General features: G+C 36.9%; 1 protein-coding gene across 2 annotated transcripts in view; it reads right to left on the bottom strand.

Moving 5' to 3' along the window:
- The window catches only part of PDS5A (PDS5 cohesin associated factor A), a 77825-nt gene that overhangs the window by 5839 nt on the left and 44926 nt on the right, over positions 1-27060 (bottom strand). For both annotated transcript variants that reach the window (XM_065633306.1, XM_065633307.1), the window contains exons 12-30: positions 23962-24113; positions 22519-22632; positions 21795-21876; positions 20916-20964; positions 20672-20811; positions 19012-19127; positions 18220-18325; positions 16076-16236; positions 13316-13439; positions 12002-12160; positions 11688-11756; positions 10876-11012; positions 10124-10247; positions 9653-9857; positions 9031-9145; positions 5849-5981; positions 5102-5221; positions 3896-3958; positions 1055-1200 (exon numbers count right to left, since the gene is read on the bottom strand). In XM_065633306.1, the coding sequence (XP_065489378.1) occupies positions 1055-1200; positions 3896-3958; positions 5102-5221; positions 5849-5981; positions 9031-9145; positions 9653-9857; positions 10124-10247; positions 10876-11012; positions 11688-11756; positions 12002-12160; positions 13316-13439; positions 16076-16236; positions 18220-18325; positions 19012-19127; positions 20672-20811; positions 20916-20964; positions 21795-21876; positions 22519-22632; positions 23962-24113 (2315 nt within the window). The remainder of the gene's footprint in view (positions 1-1054; positions 1201-3895; positions 3959-5101; positions 5222-5848; positions 5982-9030; positions 9146-9652; positions 9858-10123; positions 10248-10875; positions 11013-11687; positions 11757-12001; positions 12161-13315; positions 13440-16075; positions 16237-18219; positions 18326-19011; positions 19128-20671; positions 20812-20915; positions 20965-21794; positions 21877-22518; positions 22633-23961; positions 24114-27060) is intronic.

The raw sequence follows: 27060 nt of genomic DNA, 5'->3' as shown, positions 1-27060 counted from the left end.
CACTTACATTTTCTCTCCCAGAACTAGGAAAGGGACTGGCTAGTCACTGAGCCAAGTCCCTTATCACAGACACAATGCCATACAGTTCTTTTTGCAAACTTAAGTTCAATGCTCTAAACAAGGCCATATTATTTTTTCAGATAGAAAAAGTCGATACTGGCAAAGGTAGTGAAGAAAAATGAAGGCCAGCAGTGCTCAAACTTCCAGTTAATTTAAACAAAAATACAATAGTTTTAAAAACAAAGTAGTTAAAAAAATAATCAAGATATCACAGCATATATCACACACAGTAATAGAACAAGTTCTGAACTGAGCTATACTTCCCTTTGGCCTTATGAAACGTAGCAATTAAAACTGATTTTCTCTACTTTCTTTAATCCTTTACCTTAACCAGTTAATCCATTCCAAAACAAATTAAACAATCTTAAAATCTGAAAGTGAAAACTGGTTCTCCACATTTATGAAAATTTTAAAACTCTGGATCCACATAAAAACAACACTTACTAGAAGACAGATCAAATACTACAATCATATGTTGCATCTTTCCACTGAGATCCTGGTCCTCTTCAACAAGCTCATTTTAATTGTTGTTAATCTTAAATAGGTCAGAATAATTCGTTCACATCAAAAATGTTTCTCGTTACTAATAATGACTAATCCTAATTTATACATCAAAAATGTGCAAGTTGCAAAATCTGTTTAGTATAATTATGGCTGGTCTCTTCATATATTTTCAGATGTAAAAATGTTATGAACATTAACCACCAAAATTTCAGACAGTATAGTGTCCCTTCTGTTGTACTATATGTTATTACAGCTGTACCACACCTAAACACTGTACTCAGTTTTTGTCTACTAGAAGAACCCCAAACGAAAAGCAAAGATGGAGATTTTACCTATATAGAACTATTATTTTTTTTAAACTGGACAAAATAAAGACATTCTCCAAACACATAAGCACACACACCAAATCATCTCCTGTTCTAAAACATGCAAACACACTGGAGAACATGAAGTAAAAAGAGCCGATGAAAGAAATTTCAAATTTCTGTACCTTGTTCTGTTTCCTGCAGAAGAGCTGAGCTCAGAGTTCACACTGATGCTGCTGCCAGTCTCTGAGCCTGCAGTTCTAATACACGGTCTCCTTCCAGTTGCAGATAACGGTTTGTTTACTGTACCTAATACACCAGTTGGTTTTGGCTAAAAGAAAATGTTTAATCTTAGAAATGGGAACTTCAGATACATATTTAATTTTTAAAATATTTCCTTCAGTATTTTCAAATACTTTTTCTGGATTAACAGTCTCAATCATAATGCCATCACTTCAGGGCCACAGACCTCATCTTTACTTAGAAAACACTGTCTATCCTACTTTTATTTCTTGTCGTTTGACAGCACTTCACCAACTGTCTTCGAAGGGGTAGCAGGTAGAGAAGTCCCAAAGAAACCCAGAATGTTAGATAATATTAGAGGACCGAAAAGGTGTGTCAACATCCTGTATTTCCAAAGCAAAGCACCTTTGGGGGAGGCATTCCAAAATGTAATGCAGAATTGGGTTCACTACAACAGCAGAAAAAGTATACGCTTTTACTATACAGAAAACCAATGTAAAAATATTTAACGTCATGTGTCTATTCTGGAGTTCTCCAACGCAGTAACGATATTTTAGATTTTGCTGCTGTCCGTTGACTGACTTGGTCAGGCTGGGTAGGCAGTAAGAAGTTTTTTATTTTGTCTCTGGAGAGAAGTCAAGGAAGTTTTCAGAACTGGCATGTCACATTCTTTGTGTAATTTCACATTTCCTCAGAGACCAAGTTAACTTATTAAGACATTCCCATAAGAAAAATTAATTCCCATGTGCTGAAGTTACGAGGGAGCAGGAAGGAGAGAGATATCACAGATGCTGGAAAACATTTGGCCAGCGAAAAAAAGCAACGATCCCTGTAGAAACAGCTTGTTACTGAGCACATGTTCAGTAGCTGCATCATCCCAGCACTAATACTGCACAACGTTTACTTAAATATATTATTCTTGTAATGTTTTATTTGATCTATTTATGGAGTATTTTATGAAAAATAGGAAGCATTTGGTGCAATTAATAGGAGAAAATGTTTAAGGGAGAAAAGAAAGTGCTTCTGCACAAGCCGTAGGTTGCAAATTGCTGGCACCTCCTGCCACAAGGGGTTGTGAAGGCAGAGTATCCGGAGGTTCAAGGCTGAGCAGACGGATTTGGGAACAGGTCCATAAGCAACATCAACAGGCACACAGTCTAACATCCCATTATAAAAATTCTGAATGCTGGAGGAGTACAAGGGGAAACATACTGCAGAAAGCGGCAAGGCTTGCATGCTCTCCCTAATCATGATGTTTCCGCCCATCTGGAAAAACAATACCAGGCCAAAAAGGACCACTGGTCTGAGGCAGTGGGGCATCCTTATACATCCATGTTTTCCAAAATGGAAGTAGACAGAAAAAGAATCCAATGTTTGTGCACTCTATTAGAGTATGAAATAAATGTCCATTTTCCCAGAACATTGAAAATTACCTCAATAATACTAGCTTGGTATGGGACATCCCTCCCCTCCAAATCTGCATGAGAGAAGCTTGTCTTACACCAGTAATATTTTTTAATTGAAGACATAGCTTTAGTCTGCATTGCTGAGTGCCTTATCAGAAGAGAAATGTAGCAAGTTTACGCAGCCAACCAAACTTGCTTAAAATGCTTCATTCATTATATTTGAATGTTGTCAAAGGTGGAACAACCACAGCAGCAGAGAGATACCTCCTTCTGAGGGTGTTTAAAGCACAAGCCCGGTACTGGCTGCTGCCGAAGCAGGTGGTTGGTTCTCAGCCTGCTCCCTTCCTGAGGTAACCCCAGCCCCGCTCCGAGCAGCACCCCGGCTGGGGTCACAGCATGAACACGGAGCAAGGAGAGGCAGGATTCTGCCAGCTGAGCAAACCTCGCCCGCATGACGTCTGACAGGGGAAACTTTTTGTATAAATGCAAGATCAGTGTGAGAAGAAGCAATTTTAAATGATATGGCTATTTACAGAGGGATCATTTGTCTCTGCTCTTACAAAGAAAAATTACCACAAAGTTCTGCTCTAATGGAAGACCTTAGAAACTAATGCAGTAACAGTTCATGGAACACAGAACACGAAAATTAACATGAAATGTATATGAAAACCATGATTTATACTGTTCTCAGGATTTTTATATTTTATGGGTCAGTCAGCATTCTTTCAGTAAGCTCAAAAAAACCCCAACCAAACAACCTGCTAATTTATTGAGTTAGACAAAAAAGCATTCCTACGTAATTTAACCAGAACCTAGGAAAGACAGGTTCAGAATCCCAAGGAAGGACAGCTGATATTAAAAGGTACGAAACAAAAAAAAGAACTCATTTTTATATGTTCCTCCCCCCGAGCCAAAAGACTTGGTATTTTCTCTCCCCTGTGAAGGTATCAGCCAAATTATGTCTGAAATAAACAAGACATTCAAAAGGGTGTAGACGTTTGCATTTGATTTTAACATCATTAACAGCTATCTTAAAGATATTAAGATTGAAAATTTAAGACCTCCAACAGTAGTGGTGTCACAATTCAGTATCTGCATCCTAGCTTTATGCCACACACATTTGAGTAATGGAAAAACCTGTGGTCATGTGAAAATCTGTAGTGAATCAAGAACCTAAGCCTCCGTGCACAGGTAACAGTCATGGTGGTATGTACTCACCAGGTAGTACGTTAAAGGCATTATTTATGCCATCAAATAAAAGAGTCACATATTATTGTACACAAAGTCTTAACACAATTTTTAAACTACAGCAGTCCAGGCCATTTAAAAAAATCTCAAGAAACATTCAAAGAATTTTAACTTGTCAAAATGTAGTACCTTTCCTGTCAAAAGAAGAACCCTTATCTCTTCTGAAATGTAATTCCTGTCATTGCAGAAATCCTGTACAAAAAATGAAATAAAAATCAGTTTGTGTTTGATCTTTCAATCTTGCTGTTATTTTCTTTATATATACATCAAATTAGATGCTACTATCAAGTGCTACAGATATTTCACACCATGGAACCTGCTGACAAATGAATCAATCTAATAAAGATAGGTCAAACTAGTATTTTGGAGGAGATTTGTAGGGAGCATTGCTGAATGACAGTATGCCATACTTGGAGTTGGGATTAGCATTTTTTCTTCTTGAATGGCACGAATTGTTTGAAATGAAGCAGAACTGCCCTTCCTATTTTTTCACTCATATCTTTTTAATGGGAAGTCCAAAGAGGAAAAGAAGTGCCATGCTCTCTAAACAAGTTGAAAACTGCTGCCTTTGTCACTCTGAGTACAGTTTACACAGACCAAAACACTAAATCTGAATGCAGGTCGCTATGACAGACCCCAGCTCCCTATCACCACGGCACCTGCCATTTCACAATTAAATAAGCAAACTAAATTTTGCTTAAACAGACTCTGGAAAGGCTGTTATTTAACAGTCTAAGACACTGAAAAAATGTGAAATATGTTCTTCAGTACAATCAAAATATCAGGTCTAGTCCAGAGAATTACTTTGGTTCCGCTTACACTTTTCAGAAGTATTCCCCTCAAAGAAGAGCAGTGCTGCTGCTGACAGTAGAGCTGTGCTCATTAAGACAACTACCAGGCAATTAAGAGGACAAACTGGTACAACAAGCAAAATAGCCGAACAGCTACTGACAGATATAGACATACCACGGATAACATAAAAAATGTTCTCCTTTTTTTTTTTTTCGGTCTGCTTTGCATTCTAATTCAGTTACTCAGTCAGAATACGCATATGTTCTCATATATTCAGATGTGCTTGTAAAACACTTTAATGAAATGATCTAGCAACACATGCTAACATATCAATATTCATTCTAATTAGCTCTCACCTGGTTACAAACGTTTCTGGCACACATTCATAAGACAAATAGCATACAGCCGATGTTAAAAAATTGCTGAGGATAAAATATATGCATTTTCCCACTCGTGATATTATGTTACAGAGATAACCAGCTCTCAATTATAAAATCAAAGTATATCCCCTTATTACTTTGGAAATTAAATCAATAAATGTACCTTCTCAGGTTGTGTAAAAAATTTGGTTGGCAGTACAGGGTCCTTCGGTGAATCTGCATTGCACAAAGCACTTTTGCTGTTGATTACGCATAGTGCTACATCACATACTGTATAAAGTTTCTGAAGAAAAAAGAAAAGTATGCTTTAGGAATTACTGTTTCTACAGTGTACAGCGAATGTAGTTCTTTAAAAAGTTTATGTATTAACCACTATTGAAGACGTATTTTGTAATGACATCATTAACCATACTGTTGGCTTTTCAAACACATACAGTAGTCCCATTTTTCATATGATACTGTTTAACAAAAACTAATAATACTTTACATGCTTATGCTGTACAATAGAAGCTCCTGTTCAGTCAAATCACCATAGATGGATCCTCGTCTCTGCTAGAAACTAATTGGTTTAACAGTAGCTACACAGTACAGTATTACCCAAAAGCAGAAGACACTTATGTTGGGAAATGAGGCAGTAGAAGTTAAAATAAGGCAGGCAGGCAGTAACATGAATAGTTAACAGATTTTGCTTATTAACTTCATTAGGCACTGTGTGCTGGATAGGGTCAGCAAGGTTCTGAAAGAATGAGATTGGCAACATACAGACAATGCTCACAATTAACACTCTCTCTATAAAAGACCATAAAAATATCTGAGCTAGTGCTTTCAGATTTCCTGCAAATCCTGTTCATCAACTGCTTGTGAAACCCTCTGCCCATCACCCAACACTTATCTGAACTGCATTTCTTACTTCATTTGCCTTTGGTTCATCAGGAGACTGGGCATCTCGGGTAAGCTTGATGTTTTCTGCCATTTTTTTCATGAAGGCATGGCTGTTGTTCTCATTCTTTGTCATTAAAACTTCAAGCATGAACCACAGACACCTAAAATGCCATAAAACCACAAGCAATTATATTCCAGCTTCTATACTGCAGGTCCCATATATAGCAATGTCTTAAAAATATTTGACAGCTGTACTAGCTTTTCCTTAAGAAACCACAACAAATTTGAAGATATCATAAACAGATAATATATTCCGACGGCATAAATAGAGTCTAGACCTTTAACACACAGTCTCAATCGTACTCTTTGGAATAAATCTGCCAAATTAGTGTGCTTCTCTTATATCTGTAAACACTGCCCAACCAATCAATATTTTTCTCTTCCAAACAGGAGTAGAAGCAAGAATTCTGGTGCTGCCATCACCTAGATAAAATTCTGTAATCACTGCCTTGGGCTATGTCTATGTTCCTATCAACGATGTACCAAAACACACTCAAAATGGGCTTAATCAAATCCTACTGCTGCTGGGCAGTTACCCACATGACGAGGTTTAATACTGGAACTCACACAGGGGAGGAGATCCAACACTGAACAGGTCAGATACTTGCTAGTGAAAAGAAATCCTTACAGATGGGCATAATGGAATTAGCTTCCCCAGTTTTATTTCTTTAAATCTGGTTTATTTATAGGGAGAACTCAATATATTTTGACTAAAAGCTTGTTTTAAGAATTTTTCAATTATGATACAAGGCACAACTAGCTCATCTGCATTCACTGTCGAGCTTCAGAGCTGCACATGATCAGTGGGCCAACAACAGTCATAAAAATGGTAAAAGAACACTTAGCTGGGAAAGACTGAGAAATGCAAACTTTGCCAGTAGCTAATTTAATTCAGAACTCTGCAAGAGAGATTACCTTGCAGAAAGAGGCCAATAAAAAACTAGAAACACAGGATGACTGAACATCAGAATTCCCTGTCCACAAAAGCCCCAGTCTTCTTAACTGATACAAATTAAAGATTGTAATGCAAGCGATGAAGCAGCATTTATCTCAAAAATTCAAAGTAAACAAGGGTTGTGCTCCATCAAAATACTTAGTTATCTGGTGTTCAAATAAAATAAGACATGCACATTCTGACTTGCATCCAAGAGCTACAAAGGCTATAAGTAAATAAATGCATCAGATACCTTTACATCCACCTATTCACTATTCTCAAGAACTAAAATAAGATTAATATGGGACCGATAAAATACCACACTGACCCAGCCTCTCCAAAACCCTGCACCGTCCAAAGACTACTATTGAGGACAAATTTTACCCTGGTGATTCCAGTTAACATGTGTCAACTTCAATAGCTTGATTTCCTCACAAAATCAACACATTAAATGAATCATTATCAACCCCGAACAAGACCTTTCCAGAACAACAGTGGGATTTCATGCAGACAAATATACACCGAGAAGAACACAGTCACATAAAGTAAGCTCATTCTCTGTATCCATTTCAGTATTTTTGGAATATGGAATCAGAAGAAACAAACACTGACTCAAAAAAAAAACCAAACTCAAACCCAAACATACCACTGTAGGACAAGCTTCAAAAACTCCATAAGAATAAATACCACAGACTATGGTTAAGGAACTTGCTAAGCATGTACTTACTTTATGTGGCTGTATTTAGGCCACATAAAGCCAAGATGAACTATGGAGACAACTACAAAACGCACTGCCAGTGTGCTTTTCCAAGTTTGCAAGCATCTATGTTAACACTTTAAAGCCAACACTGTGACTCTCAGAACACTGTATTACATTATATGAGAAAAATGTTTTGCATTTATCTCAGGAGACTCTCCAGAGAAGTATTCCTGCCAAAATTCCCATACAGAGTATTTCTTTGTTTGGAGCAGCCCTCTCTGGCTAGTGCAGCCAGCCTGTGACAAACGTGAGGGAGGAAATTTGACAACAAAGGAGAGCTATACAAGCGGTTTCCAAAAAAGCTGTGTGCGCTAGAAAGCACTTCTCAGAGCAAGTATTAACAACCGTGCATCAGAACTTGTTCCATGCATTTTGGATAAAGTACTCGCTGGAGAGTGCTTTCAGATGTTGCCAGGAACAAGGAGTCCTGGGACAGAATGTAGACTTGACAATTAAGTAAGAAATCTTCACTGACTCCAGGTTCTGACCAGGTGTGAGTGAAGTAACTCAGAAATCAAAACTAATTATTTTTTTCATTTAAGGAAAGAATCAGACTTGGGCTCTCACAGGTGAAGGTGCAAAAAGAATTAAGATGTGAACTGTCTGTGCCAAGAATGAACTGCTTTTCTGATGACATGTATTGTAGTATGTGGTTATAAATGCCTTTGTAATACCAAAAGAACATAGCTCACACTTCCGTCAAAAATAAATACAAGAAAAAAATAAACACTAAAACTAAAGAGAGGTGGGATGCTTTAACTATTTTTAAGAAATGCTAAAATGTAACTATTTTAAAAAATTCATGACAAGACAAAAAAGAAGTTATACTTAAGTGTGGAAGATTATTTGAGCCACACAAGAAGGTCTCAAACTGGAAACAGTAGAGCGCGAGAGTCGGTATAACAGACTTCTGTACAATAATCTGTGCTGAATATATTAAGAAGCACTAAGCCTGCGCTGCAGACATATAGCCCAAGCAATAAGTCATCAGCAACCTTAGCATGAATTCTAGAAGGTTTGCATAGGAAAAAAAAAAAAGTTTCTAGTGAAACAAGACTCTGACCCTGCATCACTAGCATTACATTTTTCAACTCTTGGAGGAGCTCTATATTTTATAAGTTCCAAAATATTAATATTTGAACTGAAATTACTGGGCATCTCCTTAATGTGTTGGGAAATTCTACAGATATTCCTAGGCACAAATAAAATAATCTAAAATCATTACTATACTTTGAAAGAAGCCTAGACAACTCACTAATTTGGTATACTATGGTGTGACCTACAGGCTACCATTTGGGCTTTCAGAATATGCTGCTAGGCAGTTGTTAATGCCTTCTTCCCTTGGTTAAAGTGTTATGCGTTTCCAAGGCTACTGTTTTGCAAAATAAGGAGTTACTCTTCCTAATCATTTTTTTCCAAGCACAGCATAACAATTCTAGAATCCTTTGACACTTACTCTTTGACATCACGAAGCTGATCAACATCCTGAGGTTTTGTGAAATCTGGATCATGTGCCAGCAAGTGAATCATATATGGTACCACGTATTCAGGCAGCAAGGATAGCAATTTTTCTACAGTAACAAAAAAAAAAAAAAACAACCAAAACATGAATAACCTCTTTATTACACACACATATACATCACAAGAAACGCTTTTTCGAAGTATTACTTTTTCAAAATAAATTTCGACTTGCATTTTCTTCCTACAGATTTTACTTTTAATGCATCATTAAAAAGAAATGAACAAGTTTTAGTACTACAAAACTGCTCGGTCTTACTTCAGGAAGAAAGTCATAAAGCCTAAAATACCAGAAAACAGAACTTAATTTTTTGAGCAAAACTACCACCACAATAACAGCATTGTAGTTTACACGCAAAATTGTCATCAATGTACAGAGAAGTACTTTATGCTAAACTAAGTAAATTTAGATTTGAATGTGTCTACTACAAAGATAAGGAAACAAATAAAACTTATCCAGCATTTCTTTACAAAAGCAATTTACTTAAATTTTAATGATTACTCACTGCCATTTTAATATTTGACTATTATATTCTGAACAATTTTACCAAAATACTAACCGTTAGCCATAGGATTCTGCTTAATATATTCTCTTCGTATACTGATGTTTTTGAGCAGGCACTGTCTGGCATGTGCTCTTCTCTCTTTCACAGGGTCTTTGGCACACAAAGCAAAGATTGCCATATATTCCAAAGGGAGCAGTAATTTCACAAGTGCCTTATGCAGTTTCTGGGCAAATATCTGCCTCACTTGGTAGCACTCATCCTATAGTGACATAAAACATAAGAGTACAACCATAAAAATCTTGGTCTTTAAAATAAATAAATAAAATTCAAGGTGGAATTATGAGGAGACATTTTAAAAATGTCAACATGTGTAGCACAATAAATATCTGAAATTTCGAGAACTCTTCTGAAAGCTGCAGTGAGGAATAGAAAATACTCAAATTTGCAGCAACAACAAAAGCTCACATGTAAGGACTCTGAACTCAATTAACTGAAAGTCACTTCAATTCAAATGCGGATACTTACATTAATGACAAGTGCACAGAGCTGGAACTGTTCTGGGGTAATTATTTCATGGTAACAGGGTTCCTGTGCAAGTTTCATTATTGCACTACCAGCAGCTAATCGCAGCCGAGACATATCCGATTTACTATACAAGCATGAAAGGGAAAAAACAAAACACAACTCACCACAACTATCCTTAAATTACTTGCATGTCAGGACTCCTCCTTTTAACAAGATCAATGAGCAATTAAGGTTTTTCTCTGTCAGGTCAGATCACAGTTCTATAGCTTCAGATCAAGCTAAATTAATTCAAGCAATTTTGTGAAAATAAGGTGCTCTGCTTTCCCCACAAAAAACTTAATTCCAGTAAAATGAGAAGAGTCAAGTTTCTTGTTTTCTTATGACTGTCTAAATGAAAGCAACAATTTTCCCCACAGATTTTCTCTTTTCTTCCTTCACCCTCAGAATGAAGTGCAACATTACCTCACTGCTGGAATGAAGAAGCCAAGATCACCCAGCTCTTAAGTGTGTTAAATCTTATCACTCAATTGTTTTCCAAAGATACTCCTGCAGGTCTTTTACTCTCTAGAATGTCTTTTACTATCAAGATATCTACAGGGTTCTGAGTTAGATTATTAATAAATTACAAGAAAGAGGGAGTCTCAAGTGCGTCATTATACTGCCATTCCACTCCTAAAAGCTCCAAAAGAATTCGTGTTCTTTGAAATTCTACACAAAAAATCCATGGAAGCCTGAAAGCAACAAAACCTGACCTGATTCGCTTCTGTTCTGTCAAGTCTCCTTCGCTGACGAGCATAGCTGATAATAACCGGAGTGTGGAATTTGCAGACTTGGACTGGTTGTTTTTCATACCCAACAGCCAGCGTACCAAGAGTTTAATTGCTTGCACCTATCAAACACAAACAAACCAACAACGAACTTACTTCCTAAAGTTGATAAGGCACTAAAACTTACTGCTGTCAAACTGAAATTTCCACTGACTCCTATTTATTAGAGCTAATACATTTTTAAAGGAACAGAATGAAGCAGTAAATATTTACAGAGTGAAGAAGGAAGTAGCAGTCTTTGTGACATCAGGACATTTCAACTACGGTTCAGTGTCTTCTCACAAGTGCATCTAGAGGATGCAGGATACTGGCTACATGATTAAAAATAAGAGCAACTAGATAAACATTTCTAGACACGGCCATAATTAGATTCACAGCAAATAGCCTATAAAGATGAATGAATAAAATTCATCGGGGTCTCAATTTATTTAAAATCTGTTTACAGTCAGCAAACTACCTTTCTTGTAAGGAAAACTAAAACTTTTTAACCTCTTATTTTTTTCTCAACATTCAGCATAATTAATATCAGTAAGTGAAGACACCAAAATGCATAGTTTCTACCAGTTCTATAACTGTGTGTGTATAATACACGAAAACTCTAGAACACTGCATGTTCTATGGAGACCAACACAAAAGAACTCAACGGGATTTATTCTAATACTCTCAATTGCACAACTTGGAAAAAGTAAATTTTAAATCTCAAATATAGACATTATTACTGACAGCAGATCATTCACCTTTGCTAGTACTTCTGGAGAAACTTCTTCATCTGGAGACCACAATTTGCCATTTTGCTCACCTGTTGACTACAGACATTCATGTAAGTTTAAGAAGTGGTTCAACCCATACAGAAAATTGAGAAGTAAAAATGGAAAAAAGTCACAGACTAAGCTTACTTTCACACAAAGATCTTTTCTAATGCAATTATCACTGCACTAGCCATTTACAGAATGTTCCTTTATCGACTGCTTTAACAAAAAAGCTCTATTCCCCACAGAATTAGTAACAAGTGAAGAGAATAGTATGGACTTACCGAAAAAGAAAATCTTACCCTGTCATTCATTAGGAGATCTTTCACAATGAAATTTGCAACAACAGATTTCATTGGAGAAGCAAACTGGTCTGGAGCCAACATAGAAATATGACCCAACGAGACTAATGGAGTTATAAGTTGTTCTGGTACATCAGCATTCAAACTTCTACTAAGAGGCTGAGGAAGGAGGGGGAAAAAAAAAAAAGTAAGCTAGCATGCCTAAAAATAAGTTATTTGGCTGTGGGATTACTGATGGGTTTCACAGTTTTTCTACAAGCATTAATAAAGTTAGCAAACCAAAACAGAGAAAGAATGTGATTTCCTAATTAAACGATTAACCAAAAATCTCACATGAGATAAGGGCAAAACAAATTTTGTATTTTCTTCCTGTGTCAGTGGTGAAACACATATAAGCCTGGGAGACATGGGAAAAACTGGCTCAATTGTATTCAGGAGTCGTGAAAACCTGAATCTTAACTGCAAATGGCAGGAAAACAAAAAGCAGGTAAAAAAACCTTGGAAACCACCAGGGACATTTCTTTCAGCGATCAGCATTTCCCTTCCAGGTAACAGTCACCAGTGCTGCTGCATCACCCAGCACCCTCACATCGTGTTCTGGTATTAGGGAGGGAACATGCACTCCCACAGATGTCTAAACAGAGATCAAACTCTGTAAGCTTAATTCAAAGCTTTTCACACTTCTGAATTATGCACAGGTTCAAAGACAGCCGAGATTAAGAACCTAAGATATTTTACAAGTGCGGATTAATAATGTTATTATTTAAGAGATTACAGTGAAAAGTAATAACCCCTCTGCTCTGTATAAGGTGATTTTTTGCTTTACAACTTGTCTAAGTAAGCAGTAGGTGAGCAGTAAGCTAATGTCTGAGCTTATAGTCAAGTAGTTATTCTGCACCAACTTCCTCAGTGAGAAAGTGCTGGATGTGCAAAGACCTTAAAGCATGGTAATTTAATATAGCCTGAAAGTAGGAGATGTTGTGTCTCATTTAGTATCTGCTAAATATGTCCTCATGGGATTTAGTGTCGATCATTCCAGCATATTTAGCTTATTCCTCCTCTAACTTTTCCTGTGTAGACAAAAAGGAGTACTTTATCTGTCACACACCAGAATATTAAGAAATTGTGACTGTAAGACATAAACATCAATAATTAGATATTGTAAAGTTAATGACTTATCTCGACTACCATGCACCCATAGGCTTCCTGACCTCATAACTTATCTATTAATAAACAGTATGCATTGAATTAATGTTAATTACTAGTATAAATTAAGAACAGCAGAAACAAATCTTAAAAATGAAAAAGACATACCTCAAAGATCTGTGCAAGTTGCACTTCTTTATTTGAAAATATGGCATGTATACAGTGAACAGCTTGTTTTGCCTGATGAGGTGTGCCTCTTTTTGCTTTCTGGTGCAAAATCGGAATTAGTGTTCTGTGAACATTAAACAAAATTCTTCAAAATGCAATTTGCAATCTACAAAAAATAAAGCTCTTCACCTATATAAATGTATCTTCACAGTCTTATAAATCAAGCATTCCTTTTAAGTCTGTTCAGAAAAGATCATAATCACAAAGTGAAAAGCAGAATGGAGCTGCATTTAGTGATACTTGTTGAACATCTGCCTGTACATAGTTAAGCAGGAAAAAAACCCACAGGGAAAAAAATCAAACATGAAAGAAAATAATGATCAAAATAAGGCTGTTTAGGAAGCCTATATTTATGAGGTGGAGAGAACCTGACAAGTTCAGCTAGGGTAAACTCCTGGGCTTCTTATCCAAGCTGAAAGTGACAGGGCTGAAGAAAATTTATGAAAGTTTGGAATAACCATGGAACATCAGTGTGTTTATAGGCCTCTACTGCTTTAACTTTGGTCTTTAATCGCAATATATACTCAAGCAAACCACTGCTTTCTTCTGAACTTTTGCATTTGAATCCCTCAAAATCCATCTGCTGTTCAGAGGCCGCTGAAGGGAAGAGCAGGGCAGAGGCCACTGCGGAGGCCAGCGGGAGGTTGGTCAGTGTGTGGTTCCAGTCCTGAGCGAGCGCTGGGAGGCGGCCTGTCCCCTGAGACACCAATTCATGAGGGTTACCTCGCAACTCACCCAACAACTGACTTGAGAAAACAAAATTGCCTAGAAAGCTTCTGACACAGAAACATCTAAAAAAAACTTCCCCGCATTCTTGAAGGGTTCAGTGCATGGATTGTTCAGCACCCAGCCTTCACTGGCACATCCTACATAATCAAAATCAGCACCAAGAGGTGGAAGAGCTTGAAAGGTTGAAAGAATGAGGTCTCTAGCATCTTCCTCAAGAACCACACAAAACCCCAAAACAAAAAGACCCCTAGAAAAATGTTAACAGTATCCTAAAGTAGGAGAATGTCTGTTCTCCAATCTGTTCAAAGACTCCACAAACTGGATTAAATAAGAACCAAAATAGCAAATAATTAAGTAAAACCCACGTTTAAAATAAGTAGCAATGCCTACCCTATGGTTTTCATAGTGTAAGTACACTTCAGCCAAGCCTCGGTGCATCAGTTGCAAACCATACCTCATCGCACCCCAACCGACATCGATCCGCAAAAGGTGAAACCTGACCCGTTTACGTGCGCATTTACACGTCTTACATCTGCAAGTTTACACGAGGTCACAGGCTCTCTTTGAGCAGGGCCAATGCTTCCATCAGACTCCAGAGTCATGTGGCAGTCCTTGCCCATGAACTGATGTACAAACCCATTCATTTTCCACACAAGGAAGAACTTGGGCTACTGCTGGTGAACACTACTTCAACAGACAGCCGGCAGTCTGCTCATAAGTGGTTTAAAAAAACCCCATGAAACAGGTCACTTGAAACAAACTATCTGGCTGATTATATCAAATCTTTTGTTTATGATGAAGACTTCTGAATATACAAAATCCAGAACACCTGCTTGTCCTCAGAATTCTTTTTCTGGTTTGGGCTTTCGGAACATTAACCTGACTTGCTTGCAAACCCTGCCAAGGGCTGAACCTCCATTTTGACAGTTATATTTTTAAGTTATTTGATGCTGCCCAGATGATACTTCAGCAATACCTGGCTAAGGTATTTGGCACAAAGCCAAAAGAAAAGTCAGCAATACCAGCTCCTTTGACAGAAGATGACATTCCCTCGCAATGCAGAGTCTTGACTGAACTCTAGTAGGGAACTACAGACAATTGGGACTATACTGGGAACTACACTGATAATGGGGATTGCTGGGCTTTTCCTTCTCTTCACCTCTAACGATGTCTTGAAAGGCATCTCATATGTGAGCTTGTAACATTTTTCTTTTGCCCCAAATTTGATTCAAATCCATAAGAATCACTGAGGTTACATCTTCAATTTGCTGAGAACTTAAGGTGTACATTGGTATGCATTTTAGCAAGATGCTATTTCAATATATGAGAACTTGAAACCCATGCTTTATAATCTGGATTAGTGAGCTACTAGCAGGCTAATTTTAAGGTTTCAGATGTTACCCACAAGGTTTTAAATAGTCTGTGAATACCTAGTAGATTATGCAGCTTTAATCAGCAGTTAAAGCATGAATTGCATAATGACAACTTATAGACAGCCAATTATTCTTTGTTAGAAATTCATGCCTGCTTTTGGATCTTGTTTCCCAACTTGTTTTGTAACAAACAGAGTTGTTAACCATCAGAGAATGTATTTTCGTTCCTTATAAAGACAGAAAAATTGTGTGAAAGACAGATACGAGTAGAAATGATGCCACAGAATTACATCTTTGCCATATTTTTGCCATTGCTTCTTTTGTAACCTGTGAAACATGCTACCTGCTGGTTTTAATGAGTCTATTACAAGAATATTTTTAAGCAGCACCTAACATCTTCGGTAAATACACAACAATTGTGAGAATGCAGAATTTAAAAATGAAGAGACAGAAAGGTAGTGAAGGAATACAAAATGATGGAAGAGAAGCTGTTCACATTTACAAGACTATGAAGTAATTTTAGGGGCAACATAGTGAATAAACTATCAAGAGGCAGAATTCCAGAGACGAAAAGCAGTACGTAAAGAAATACACTCACGATCTTATTTGTGGCAGGTCTGTTTCTATTTTGTGACCCGTGTTTCTGAAAATCTGTATGGCTGCCTCAGCTACTTTATCATCTTCCATCCTGAGGCACTGCAGCAGAGACTCATACGTCTCTGCAGAGTGGAACGAGGTAGGATGTGTAAAGGACAGAACCTGTAGATACACATTAAAGCAAAGATATATTTATTCATGGTAAATGAATCATCAGAAAACAAAATTATGGCTGTTTATGAGCATTACCATCAACATAAATAGATATTACGTGCTCATATGAGATTATTACACTCCACAACTACATTTTGGAGGTGATACACGTGTTTTCAAATGAATTAATCTATGGTTTGTTCTTCAGGTCCTCCCTTCTTAATTTCTCTAGAATCTATAGTCCCTGCACAGAAAAGACATCAAGAAGGTAAGATATCTATAAACAAAACATAGATTACTGTCCTTTTAATCCAAAGCTAATGAAATATAATCCATTCTGTAATAATAGAAATGTCAAAGAAGAAACTAAGCATGCAGAGATTCAAGGTAGGGCAAGAGAGAACAAAAGGTTACCCCAAAAAAAACCTATATTAAGTAAAGTTCAGATAACATAAGGCAGGGAGAACAAGGAAAAGTTGCATGTATTTTGAGTATTCTTTGGATTTATCTTATCTTGGTTTCTTTGATCAAAGTTGCCTACTTGAGTGAGTATCAGTGTGTGAAATAACATTCTCAAAGATATCGACATCACAGCAATAAAATATTCAACCTTGGCAGACTTCTTTTCTGGGCCGCATTAGCAAACAGACATTACTTCCTTGCATACTCCTGTATAACTATTTCTACCATGGTTGCCATTACCAAATTTGGCGTGATATGTCTCCATGAACTCCACCTCGTTCATTCATATCTCTGAGAAGTCTCCCTTTAATTATGTAACCTTCCTCTTTGTTCCCTCCTATATTTTATACTGCCCTTTGCAAAATGTTGAAAATGAAGTCTATGATGGATTTGGCAGTTCACTAATGAGATGTTTTCCAGATATTTCAAATCCTTTTTTCTCCCCCAGCTATTTCCCATCACCACTGAGAACAAAAGTCCCTCTCTCCCCTTTTTTCCTCTACATAACTTGGTTCTTGAGTTTATTGCTTGCGTTCCTTCCAGTACCATATAGGCCCCTGTCCTCGTTTTGTTAAAAACCAAGTTTCTCTTTTAGTGAATTTCTCTGTCAGCTAAAGTCTTCTTACTAACTGCAGTTTTCCTGAAAGTTAGATACATGTTTTGGTAGACATAGCAATGGAATGCGAGGTCATTGATAAGGATGGATGCACATCCCGTGAGAACAGTGAACTGAAAGAGGTGACCAGAAAACTGACCAACTAAAGCATTCCATCGCATTCACGTCATACTTCATATAAAAGTGGGGGATCACGAGGATCTTGTCCCTTTTCCTTACGGCCGACACTGGGAGAGGACCTTGTGAGTCGTCTCTGCAAACTGAGGCTTAGTGACAGACTGAATCCAGTTCCGGTTGGCTGCGGAGTCCAGTCCAGGACTTTGGGTGTCAGCCCCACATCTGCCGGAGCAGTTGCCAGGACTTTCAAGATTCGTTTTGTGTATTTTGTATTATTTTAACTATTTTTATTAGTAGCATTAGTAAAACATTTTTAATTTTTCCAACTCTCTTCTCTCTGTCCTTCTTTCCCTTCCAATCACCTCTCCTTAGTGGGAAGGGGGGAGAGGGAGAGGCTGAAGGGGGAAGCGGGGGGAGAGGGGGTTAACAATACATCTGCCACGGTTTTATTGTCACCCTGCAATCAAACCACGACAGCCCCAAAGAACGTGCCTCTTCTAATTTCCCCATTTCTCTTCCTCTCACTTTACCTCCGCACCTTCTTCTATTTGACTGCCCTAAGCAGAAACAAATTTATACTTTAATGTGCATATTTCAACTCTTGGCACTCTTTTGAAAACATACCTCTTCCAAAACCCTACTTCTTCCATTATTCTTTTCCCGAGTGAGTACTAACAACCCAACAGTTTCATACATTAAAAAAGTATTAACTATTAAAACCATGCTAACATTAATTCATTAGTCATACCACTTTTGTCCCTTCCATTACAAATTATAGCTGCATTAATGTAGATTACCTTGAGAAGTTCAAGTCCTGCACGAATAGCAGTATCAGGACTTACACCCTCCTCTTCATCATCAGCTGTCCCCTCTATGGATTTATTCATTAGTTTTACTAGTGCACTGAAAGATAAAAAAATAAAAAAGCAAATAAATGTGACAATGTTAAACAAGTAATCTTGCTGATATCTCCCCTTGGAGGGGAGAGGTCTTTTAGCCTTTTTTTTTTTTTTTTAAAAAAAAAAAAAAAAAAAAAAATCTATCAAGGTATTCCATTATTCCTTTTCCTTCTGACTTAGCTTTCTGCAAAATTAATTCTTTAGGGGAAAAAAAACCAAAACAAAACAGTAAAAATAATGCTGCATGTTGGCAGCATTCAGATCAACACATAGTTGCATGAGTTTCAGAATATAATTAGGTTGCCAGACAAGTCTCAGAAGAAATCCAAACCATTCTCTTACACAATCCCACAAAAGCTAATTAATTCAGCTGCTATATGGAAGACTGAATTGTAGTTAACTATGTGAAAATAATGGTGATCATTTTCACCTTAAGCCCCACAAATAACAGTTTCACTGGGAACAACTACTATTAATATATTTTTTAAATAATTTGCAGATGGCACTGCAAACAAGTAAGAAAAAAAAATCAAATTGCATTCTGTAGGCTGCTAGAAGTGAAGATTCTACACTTTTATTTCTTTTTAAAGCATATTTACCGCTAGGACAGACTAATCTAAATCCTTGGTTTTTTGTCATTCAAATCAGCTTTATAATAATTCTTGAGTTAGTATGATCTTTCAAACTTACCTAATGGCTTCTGAATCAATATGTACAGGGGCAATTCTTTCCAAAAGAAATTTGACCATTTCCAGAAAAGGATTTGTTGGCTGCTTAGGATTAGCAAGTTTCCGGGCTATCTCTCTCTACAAGAATGTCAGATATGAACAAGAATTATACTCATTTTACTTACTACTTAAGCATGTTGACTAAGCTAAATATAGCCACTTCACTTAACCACAGAGATTGCCTATATAATCACTGAAACATATTTTAAGGGAGGGCTGTTGTTATCTCCAAATCTTTCTTTATCACATTATATTGAAAGCAGACATACTTTACCAAACTATTTAAATGTAAGATGCATCTAGGTTTCTAGTGAGAGTTCTTCAGAGTTTCTTAAGGAATTGCAGGACAGATACAAAACAGACTCAAGGAAGAGCTAAGTGGAATGGTAGGAGGAATTTAAATATCTCTGTTGAGAAGAGTAATTCATAAATTTGTAGGTTACCCTGTTGTATGTGTGAGATTTCATATGCAATAACGAAAAAAATCGCACTAAAAGCTACACTACTGCAGATGTGCAGAAGCACTACACTACCTTGGCTACAACACATGTTCAGACCCCATGTACTTGCCTATGAATGTTCCGGATCCAAAAATCTGGTTTTCCCCTCTGAATGCCCCAAATGTCAATAATATTACTTTCAGCTGCAAACCCAGCGGAAGGTGGATAAGAAGATATTTTTGTTTTGAACAGAAGTCTAAAATTCTCTCAAGAAATGCCTTCTTGACCTTCCTTCTCCTAAAGGGTTGGATGCTGCAGACCCTACAAATTAGGAAGTGGTTCTAGTTTTTATGCTAAATGATCTTCAGGAAGAGGAAAGAAACCTTCCTCTTGAAACTGCATCACTGCGCTCCCAAACCGCAAAACTGACTAGTTTAGAAGGAGACATACTCTTTACATCAAGTGGTTAGGACATAATTCTGAAGGTCATTCTTCTCTCTTCCCTGGACAATTTCAGAGTCATTAGACAAAATCCAAGAAGCCTGTGTTTGTTTGTTGATGCTCCTTATTGCTATTTCTGTCAGTGAAATTGCTTACTTTTATTTTGGGACCATAATGTTTTAAAAAAAATCTGTGATTGTTGGCACAATCTGTACATCTCTGGAAAAGTCCAACTTCTTATTAGGGTGTGTATTTTCATCAAAGAGGTTAAATAGATGGGGGGTTGGGACAGAGACTGATCTCAAAATAACATTCTGAGAAGAAAAAGAAATGAATAATATGCAGATGGTATAATATTTGGCTTGCCGGTACTCAGAACAAGTTTCATCAGTGTCAGAAGACAGTTTAGGAACCTTACCACAAAAGAGACACTCAAAATAAAGTATTATTTAAAAAAAATTAAGTCTTTTAGACTTCATGCTTGATGCTCATAATCTCAGGAAGGAATACAGCTAGTGTTTTCTTAGGAAGCAAGATGATGACCATAAATTATATTTTCCATAATTTTTACAAGTTAACCAAAAAGGTATTTTATGAAAGTTGGAAATATATCAAAATCATGTTAAGGTACCAAAACAGACCATTAATTCCAAGTAGGTATTAAAAAAGACCATTACATCCAAATAACTGTTTTAAGCACAAATATTTAAGGTATAGAAGTTTGCTTTTCCATTTCCTTACCACACAGACATCTGCCTGTTTACAAGAACATGTAGGGCTAATTAACAGTTCAAGCTGGGACCGAAGTTTCTCATCGTCACCCAGAACCTGATTGAATTTCTTCACAAAATCTTGTGCTTTTCCAGGATCTGGAAGGTTTTCTGTATGATTAAACACAATTTAACACTTCAGTATGCCATGTTTCACAGAAGTACCATTTCCAGGAATGCTGTAATAACAGTTTATAGAACTTATTAAGACTTACTTGCTATGGTCATCAGCTTTCCAAACATGGCAGCACTGTTTGCTTCTGACTACGGACAACAGCAAAAACAAACGAATCAGCAGTATCTCCTTTATAAAATATACCTTTAAGCTGATCTCTTAGTTCTTCTGCAGCACTTAGTTCTGCTCTGGAATCTTATGTTTTATGTTTTTGTTTTAAGAATAAACACTAGAATAGTGTAACAGTATCATCAGCAGCTATTACATACAGAAAAAGGGAAAAAAATCTTCCTGCAGTATCAAAGAACTGGAAAAATTTACTAATTCACATAACTGATCAAAACAAATTGTTGGAAAGAGACCTCAGAAAACAGACAAAACAAAAAAACCAACCAAACAAAAAAACCCTCACACAAAACAAAAAAAACCCCCCACAACCAAATAAACAATTCCCCAAGCCCACCCTCACACCAAAACCCCAAAGCAATGCCCCTCTATTTAAAGTTTCTCCTAGTCTGAAGATGTGCTTATAAGTAAAATTCCAGTATAAATACTTTAAAACTTGTGTTTTCAAACAAACAAATCATTGCTTTATGTTAAAACATACTCCATTCTCAAAACATGTTATAAAATGAGAAACAAAAAAGGTCTGTCAAAAGGAAACAAAAAACTTGGAACATTTTTTTACTTTTTCCTAAGTAATTGACCAGTAATATAAAACAATAGTAAACGTAAGGAGGCCGTATACCTTTAAGCATTACTGAAAGAAACTTTACTTAATGAGAATGGAACACTGTCTACATATGGAAGTCAACAGAATAATAAAGTCACACTGAAAAAATAATATAGTATCAAAAAACCCCAGTAAATTGGTCTAACAGGTCCATTGGATAAAGTATTAATATTTTCCAAACCGTACAGTGGGCTGCTTATGCAAGTCCAGTAATTCTCGTACGTGACTCCTTAGCATGTTCTGGCACTTCCACATCTCATTCAGTGCTCTGTGAAAGCACAAAACCAGAAAAGTTTACCAATTTGTTCATGACAAGAACATGGCTGATGTATTAGGAAACAAAATTGATTATTTATTTATCTTACAAGTGCAACATCTGCTAGGCACAATCAAAACCTACCAAGTATCAAAAATAACTGTTCCAAAGCAGGTGGAACAGATTTTCTCTTTTCACAGAACATCACTTCTCTTATTATTCTACTTGGAGCAATTTCACATATGCAGGACAACCACAGTATGTCTTACAACCGCTCAAATTATCTTGAAAATAACCTTTTCAAAATAAAAAACAGGCCACTATCAACAAGCGTTCAGTCATAGACCCTAATACATGGACCCTAATACAGAGCAAATCCAGAAGTCATTATTTGCACATTTTTAACTCAAGTTATTTTTATTGGATGAAAACAAATGGATAAACTCACTCTCTTCAAGTATCAAGGTATCTTTTTGTCTAATGGACATGTAGAGGTTGTATATAAAAGGGAAGTGTTTTGAAATACTACTTGCAAATAACGTTAAGAATCGATTACTTACCTTTTTAATTAAATCCTGATAATACAAGTGAGACAACACACATGGTGGAAAAGCCTGAGAAAGCAACTATTTGCTGAATACAAGCTATACTCACTTGACAGCATTGGGATCCAAGCTAGCATACAAATAGTACAAGCACTTCATTCGCTCTTCCGTTTCCAAATTGTGTGGAACGAGATACTGAGCAAAGATTTTCTCTACCAGTAATCTGCAGGAAAAGAAAAAATAAAAACTGCGTATTTCCAAAAGTGGCAATACCTTTCAGACAAGCTGAAAGATCAAGAAATATCAGAAATCATTGCAACTAGGTTTTTCGACACAGAAGAAAAAAAAGTAGTTGTTTTCTCATCTGTAAGGATCTCTTACACCATTGATGGAAAGATTAGCAAGAACTGCTTCTTGAGAGCTTTCCCCTGTTCTTTCATTTTTACTTCTAAGAGGGAGTAATTGCATTATTTGTCGCCATCCAAGTTCTCCTTTTTCTTTAGGCTCTGAGAATCTCCCTTTGTTCACTTTCATACATAAGAGAAAGGGATATAGACAGTAAAAAGCCCAAATGAAGGAGAAAGAATACAAGTATATAACTCGAGGCAGGGGGAAAGTAAAAATCTGAAGTAGACTTGAGGGAAAGGTTAAGATAAAATTGTAGTATTTGAGAAAAAGCAAAACATTTGAAACTACTCATTACTCTAATATAGAAGCTAAAAACCAGAGAGCCTTCACCACTGCAGCAGTAAGAATTCACTATCAAAACTGGCAACTGAAGGAGGCGATTAGCCCACCCAGACTAGTCCCTAAGATCATGAAACACAGGGTGGTAGCAGACTGCAGAAGCGAGATGCTAAGAAATGCTACACAGAAATGGCTGATTTCTGAATCCGCGGTACTAAAAAGCTAGGCTGAAATTCTATCTTCATGTGATCTCATAGTTTGGCTTTCCTTGTGACAGATGAAGAATTAATAGTGAGAGTTGAAAATTATTGTCCAAAACCTCAGCCAAAATACTCTTCCCTAAGCCAAAAAAGTATTTCAAAAATTACAGGGACTCGAGTCACAGAACAGGGAATACGAGAAAACAGCGGAAGCATCCCTGATATTTCTTCCGCTTTTGCTCTTCCTAAAGGGTCCATTTCTACACAGCACACCAAAAGGAGAAGTCTGTGCATGTACTGTGGTACGTATACACATGAAGCTCACAGATCACGGATTTTAACATGCTAGCCCCTGGCAAGCAGTAAGGCAAGAGCAGGGCATAGTAAATGCAAAATTTGACAATTTTTTTTATTCTGCACAGCGGTTAGTTAATGACAAGCTACTATCATCACAGATCTACTTCCATCAGTAAACAGAATGAATACATGAACAGATAATGCAACCATCCTGAATATCTTAGTACATGTCTTAATGATTATTAATTAAATACACCACACTTAAAACCACAAACACAAAATGTGATATAACAGCTAAGGATAAGCACATATTTTCAGAGTATCTCTTATCACTATAATTAAAATTAAGAAAGCTTAGGTTGACTCACTTGTCATCAATGCTATTTTGATAATATATGTGCAAAAGTTTATCCTTTATCCAGCTCACTTTCTCTGCAGCATCTTTTCCAGCCTCGGCATGAAGACAATACTTCTTGTATAGCTGGGCAAGACCCATCATAGCTTCTTTTCTTACTCGCCACTTGAGAGGGAAGAAATGAAAAGCAGTTGGGGGAAGTGGTTTTGGTAAATAAATATCAAACATCTACGAAATACAGTAAAGACGTAGAAGTGTGAAAGACAAAACAACCACATTCTGACCTCCTGCATCTCAACACTTCGAAACCTGAAAAATGCTGTTCAGAGTCTCCAAATGGAGAATCAGTAAAGCCCCCATAAGGGGCTTCTTCCCCGTCCTATGCAGATTAGGTATTGTCTGTACAGAGGAATCCAGCACTCCTCTGTGCTGAGCAAAGAAAATCTGGGAGTGAGTCACTACAAAAAAAGTTAAGTACAGCTTAACATGTACGCCTGAATAAACGCCTTCTTGAGCCAGGATTTGGAAGACTTATCTATCCAGAGACAGGCATTAATCAGAGGTGGAAACCTTCTTTCTCCCCATAGCCTTGCACTTAGAGGACACTTGTCTAGAAATGGGAGATCCAGAGCTTAGGCCTGGCTAAACCTGCTAAGGCTTGAACTCTTAGGCCACTTCCTAGGACAGCAGGAGAAGCCCGTTCTGCTGAAGCCTCGCAGTAATTGCTGTAAGACTCCAGGGATCCAGGAAAAAGCCAGACTACATCATCTACAGATGGAGTTTCTGGGTTCTCATCCTTGCTTTTGGTGGTCACTACTTTGTCCCCTCATGTAAACAGGAAATTCTCATTATTTAATGGACAAGATCTGTAAGCTCTCCTATGCTAACTTCTGGAAGGAATCACACCACAATACTGAGGATTAATTTAGAGAGTAGTGTCCCACTGAATGATTCACACAGAAAGCCTCAGAAGAAACTTGTTTTCCCTCACCATATAAAAGAAATGTACGAAACTCAAATTGGAAGAGATAATTTCTTCCTGAACACACTAGATGCCAATTTTGGCCTTGAACTCCAAGGACTAACAATGCTCAAATCAACTCACCTTATCAAGCATAAACGTAGATACTGTAATTCACAGCGTGCATAACTTCCTAGGGCTTGTTTTAATAACACTAAGTGAGATACTGCACATTTAATTTCTTAATAGTTTTACTGAGTGACCTCTTTTTCTTGAGGGGCAAATAAAAGAAAAGTCGTGAAGATAATATGGCTTATGTCAGCACAACAGCCTTAGACACCACTAACTGTTGGAGTAAGTTGCATGAAGATGATAGAAATAATAAAATTGTATTTTGTTACATATTTCTTAAATATTAAAACCACAAGTAACAGGTCAAGATGCTAATGACTTTGACAGTATACAGTACAATACTTTGTTTTCACAAAAGAGAAAAAAATTTGATATAAACAGACATTATTTTAAACTTCTCTGCAGGAATTTGCTCACATCCGTTGTGATCTAAAGCACAGATCTAAAGGTCTGAAAGAGAAACATTTTCAGAAAACGATTAAAATTTTCCGCATTCCAATATACTCTTCCAATGCAAGTGACAGCTTCATCAGACAGGAAACATGGCAAACCTATTGTCAGAAGATAACGGAGAAGGATTGCAAGAAATTATTCTAGAAAATTTAAGCCTAAAATGAAAGCAGAGTATTTAACAAGGGGTTGTAAGGAAGGGAGGTTTGGATTGTCAATAGATTGTTGATCACTGAAATTGCTGTAGAGAGTAGAAGTCAGAGCACGCAGAAAGGCAGTTCCAGGCAGAAGACAGAAGGCACTGGACAGAATCCCTTTAGAGAATGCTTGGAGACACCATGGGAGCCCGTCACTGCACAGGAGATACAGGAAGTAAAAGAAGAGTACGGTGCTACTGGGAATTAAAGCTCAAACAGCATACAGTAGGATAAAAGACAAATGAAAAATCAAGGGGAACGTAATAGCCAGTTTCAAAGGGAGTAGAACACAGCTAACAGAATGACTACCCTGATTTAATTAACAAAAGAATTTTGACAGTCTTAGCGTCGTTGGTTAACCAGCATAATCGAATTCCTTCACTGAAGACTGCAAGGCTGAGTTAAAAACCCATTATTCAAAGTTCAAGATAAACCCTTGCCTGTTGGAAGAGTTAACCTATCCTTTCCATAGAGTTAATAATATTAAAATCTTAAAATCTTTCTCCTTCATCTGGAAGAAGCCACAATGTTTTTTAGTACAAACAGAGAAGGAGGAGTTAGAACTAACACATACAGAAAAATGTGTAAAGAGAAATAGGAAATGGGAGTCTGTTCCTATGGCTCCTCACTCTACAGCTCTTGCCTTCAAGCTGGAAGCTTCCAACGAGACCAATAAAAATGGATTTGAAAACTATAGGTGGTGGTTGGGTTTGCTCAAGTTTTTGTGTGGGTTTTTTTTTTTTTTTCCAAATAACCTGCAATCATTGTGGAAATGCCCATACAGAGCAAGTTAGCTAAGGACATTTTCTAGAAAACTAAGTACTGTCCATTTAGCCAAAAACTTTTACCTGAAAGAAGTTATTCGGTTATCTTTACTAATACTGTACCAATTAGAATGTGGTCAGGAGAAAAAAAACGGGTCACATAAATGGCATAACAGTCAGCATAATTTAAAGTTTTCTAGATTCCACATTGTTTTATAAAGAAAAAAGAATTGAAATGACAGATTAGTGTGTTTAAACAATCAGCATTTTATTTCAGCCTGTTGGACAAGTGTTCTTTTTGTAGTAATATCTATACCCATTTGATAGATGATTGCAGGCCTAAACAGAATTGGATGGAGTCAAAGAGATAAACGATCACTTAGGGGTTTGCAGATTTGTCCAACAGAAACCTGGCTACAATGGATAAATGCAATTGGCAGAAGATAATCCAGTTATTTAAAGCAAAAGAATAATTAAAATCAGCATAATGCACTATACAGAAAATATAAAGACAGTTACATGGACATATCAATGCCCCTCTCCCAACTAGAGAAAAATCCTAAAAGAAAAAAAAGAAAAAAAAGCTGAAAGTTTACAAGTCCTTGATA

Source organism: Caloenas nicobarica, chromosome 4 (assembly GCF_036013445.1).
Source record: "Caloenas nicobarica isolate bCalNic1 chromosome 4, bCalNic1.hap1, whole genome shotgun sequence".
Lineage (NCBI taxonomy): Eukaryota > Metazoa > Chordata > Aves > Columbiformes > Columbidae > Caloenas > Caloenas nicobarica.
Note: the sequence above shows the minus strand (reverse complement) of the source record. Positions and strands in the feature narration are given on the sequence as shown.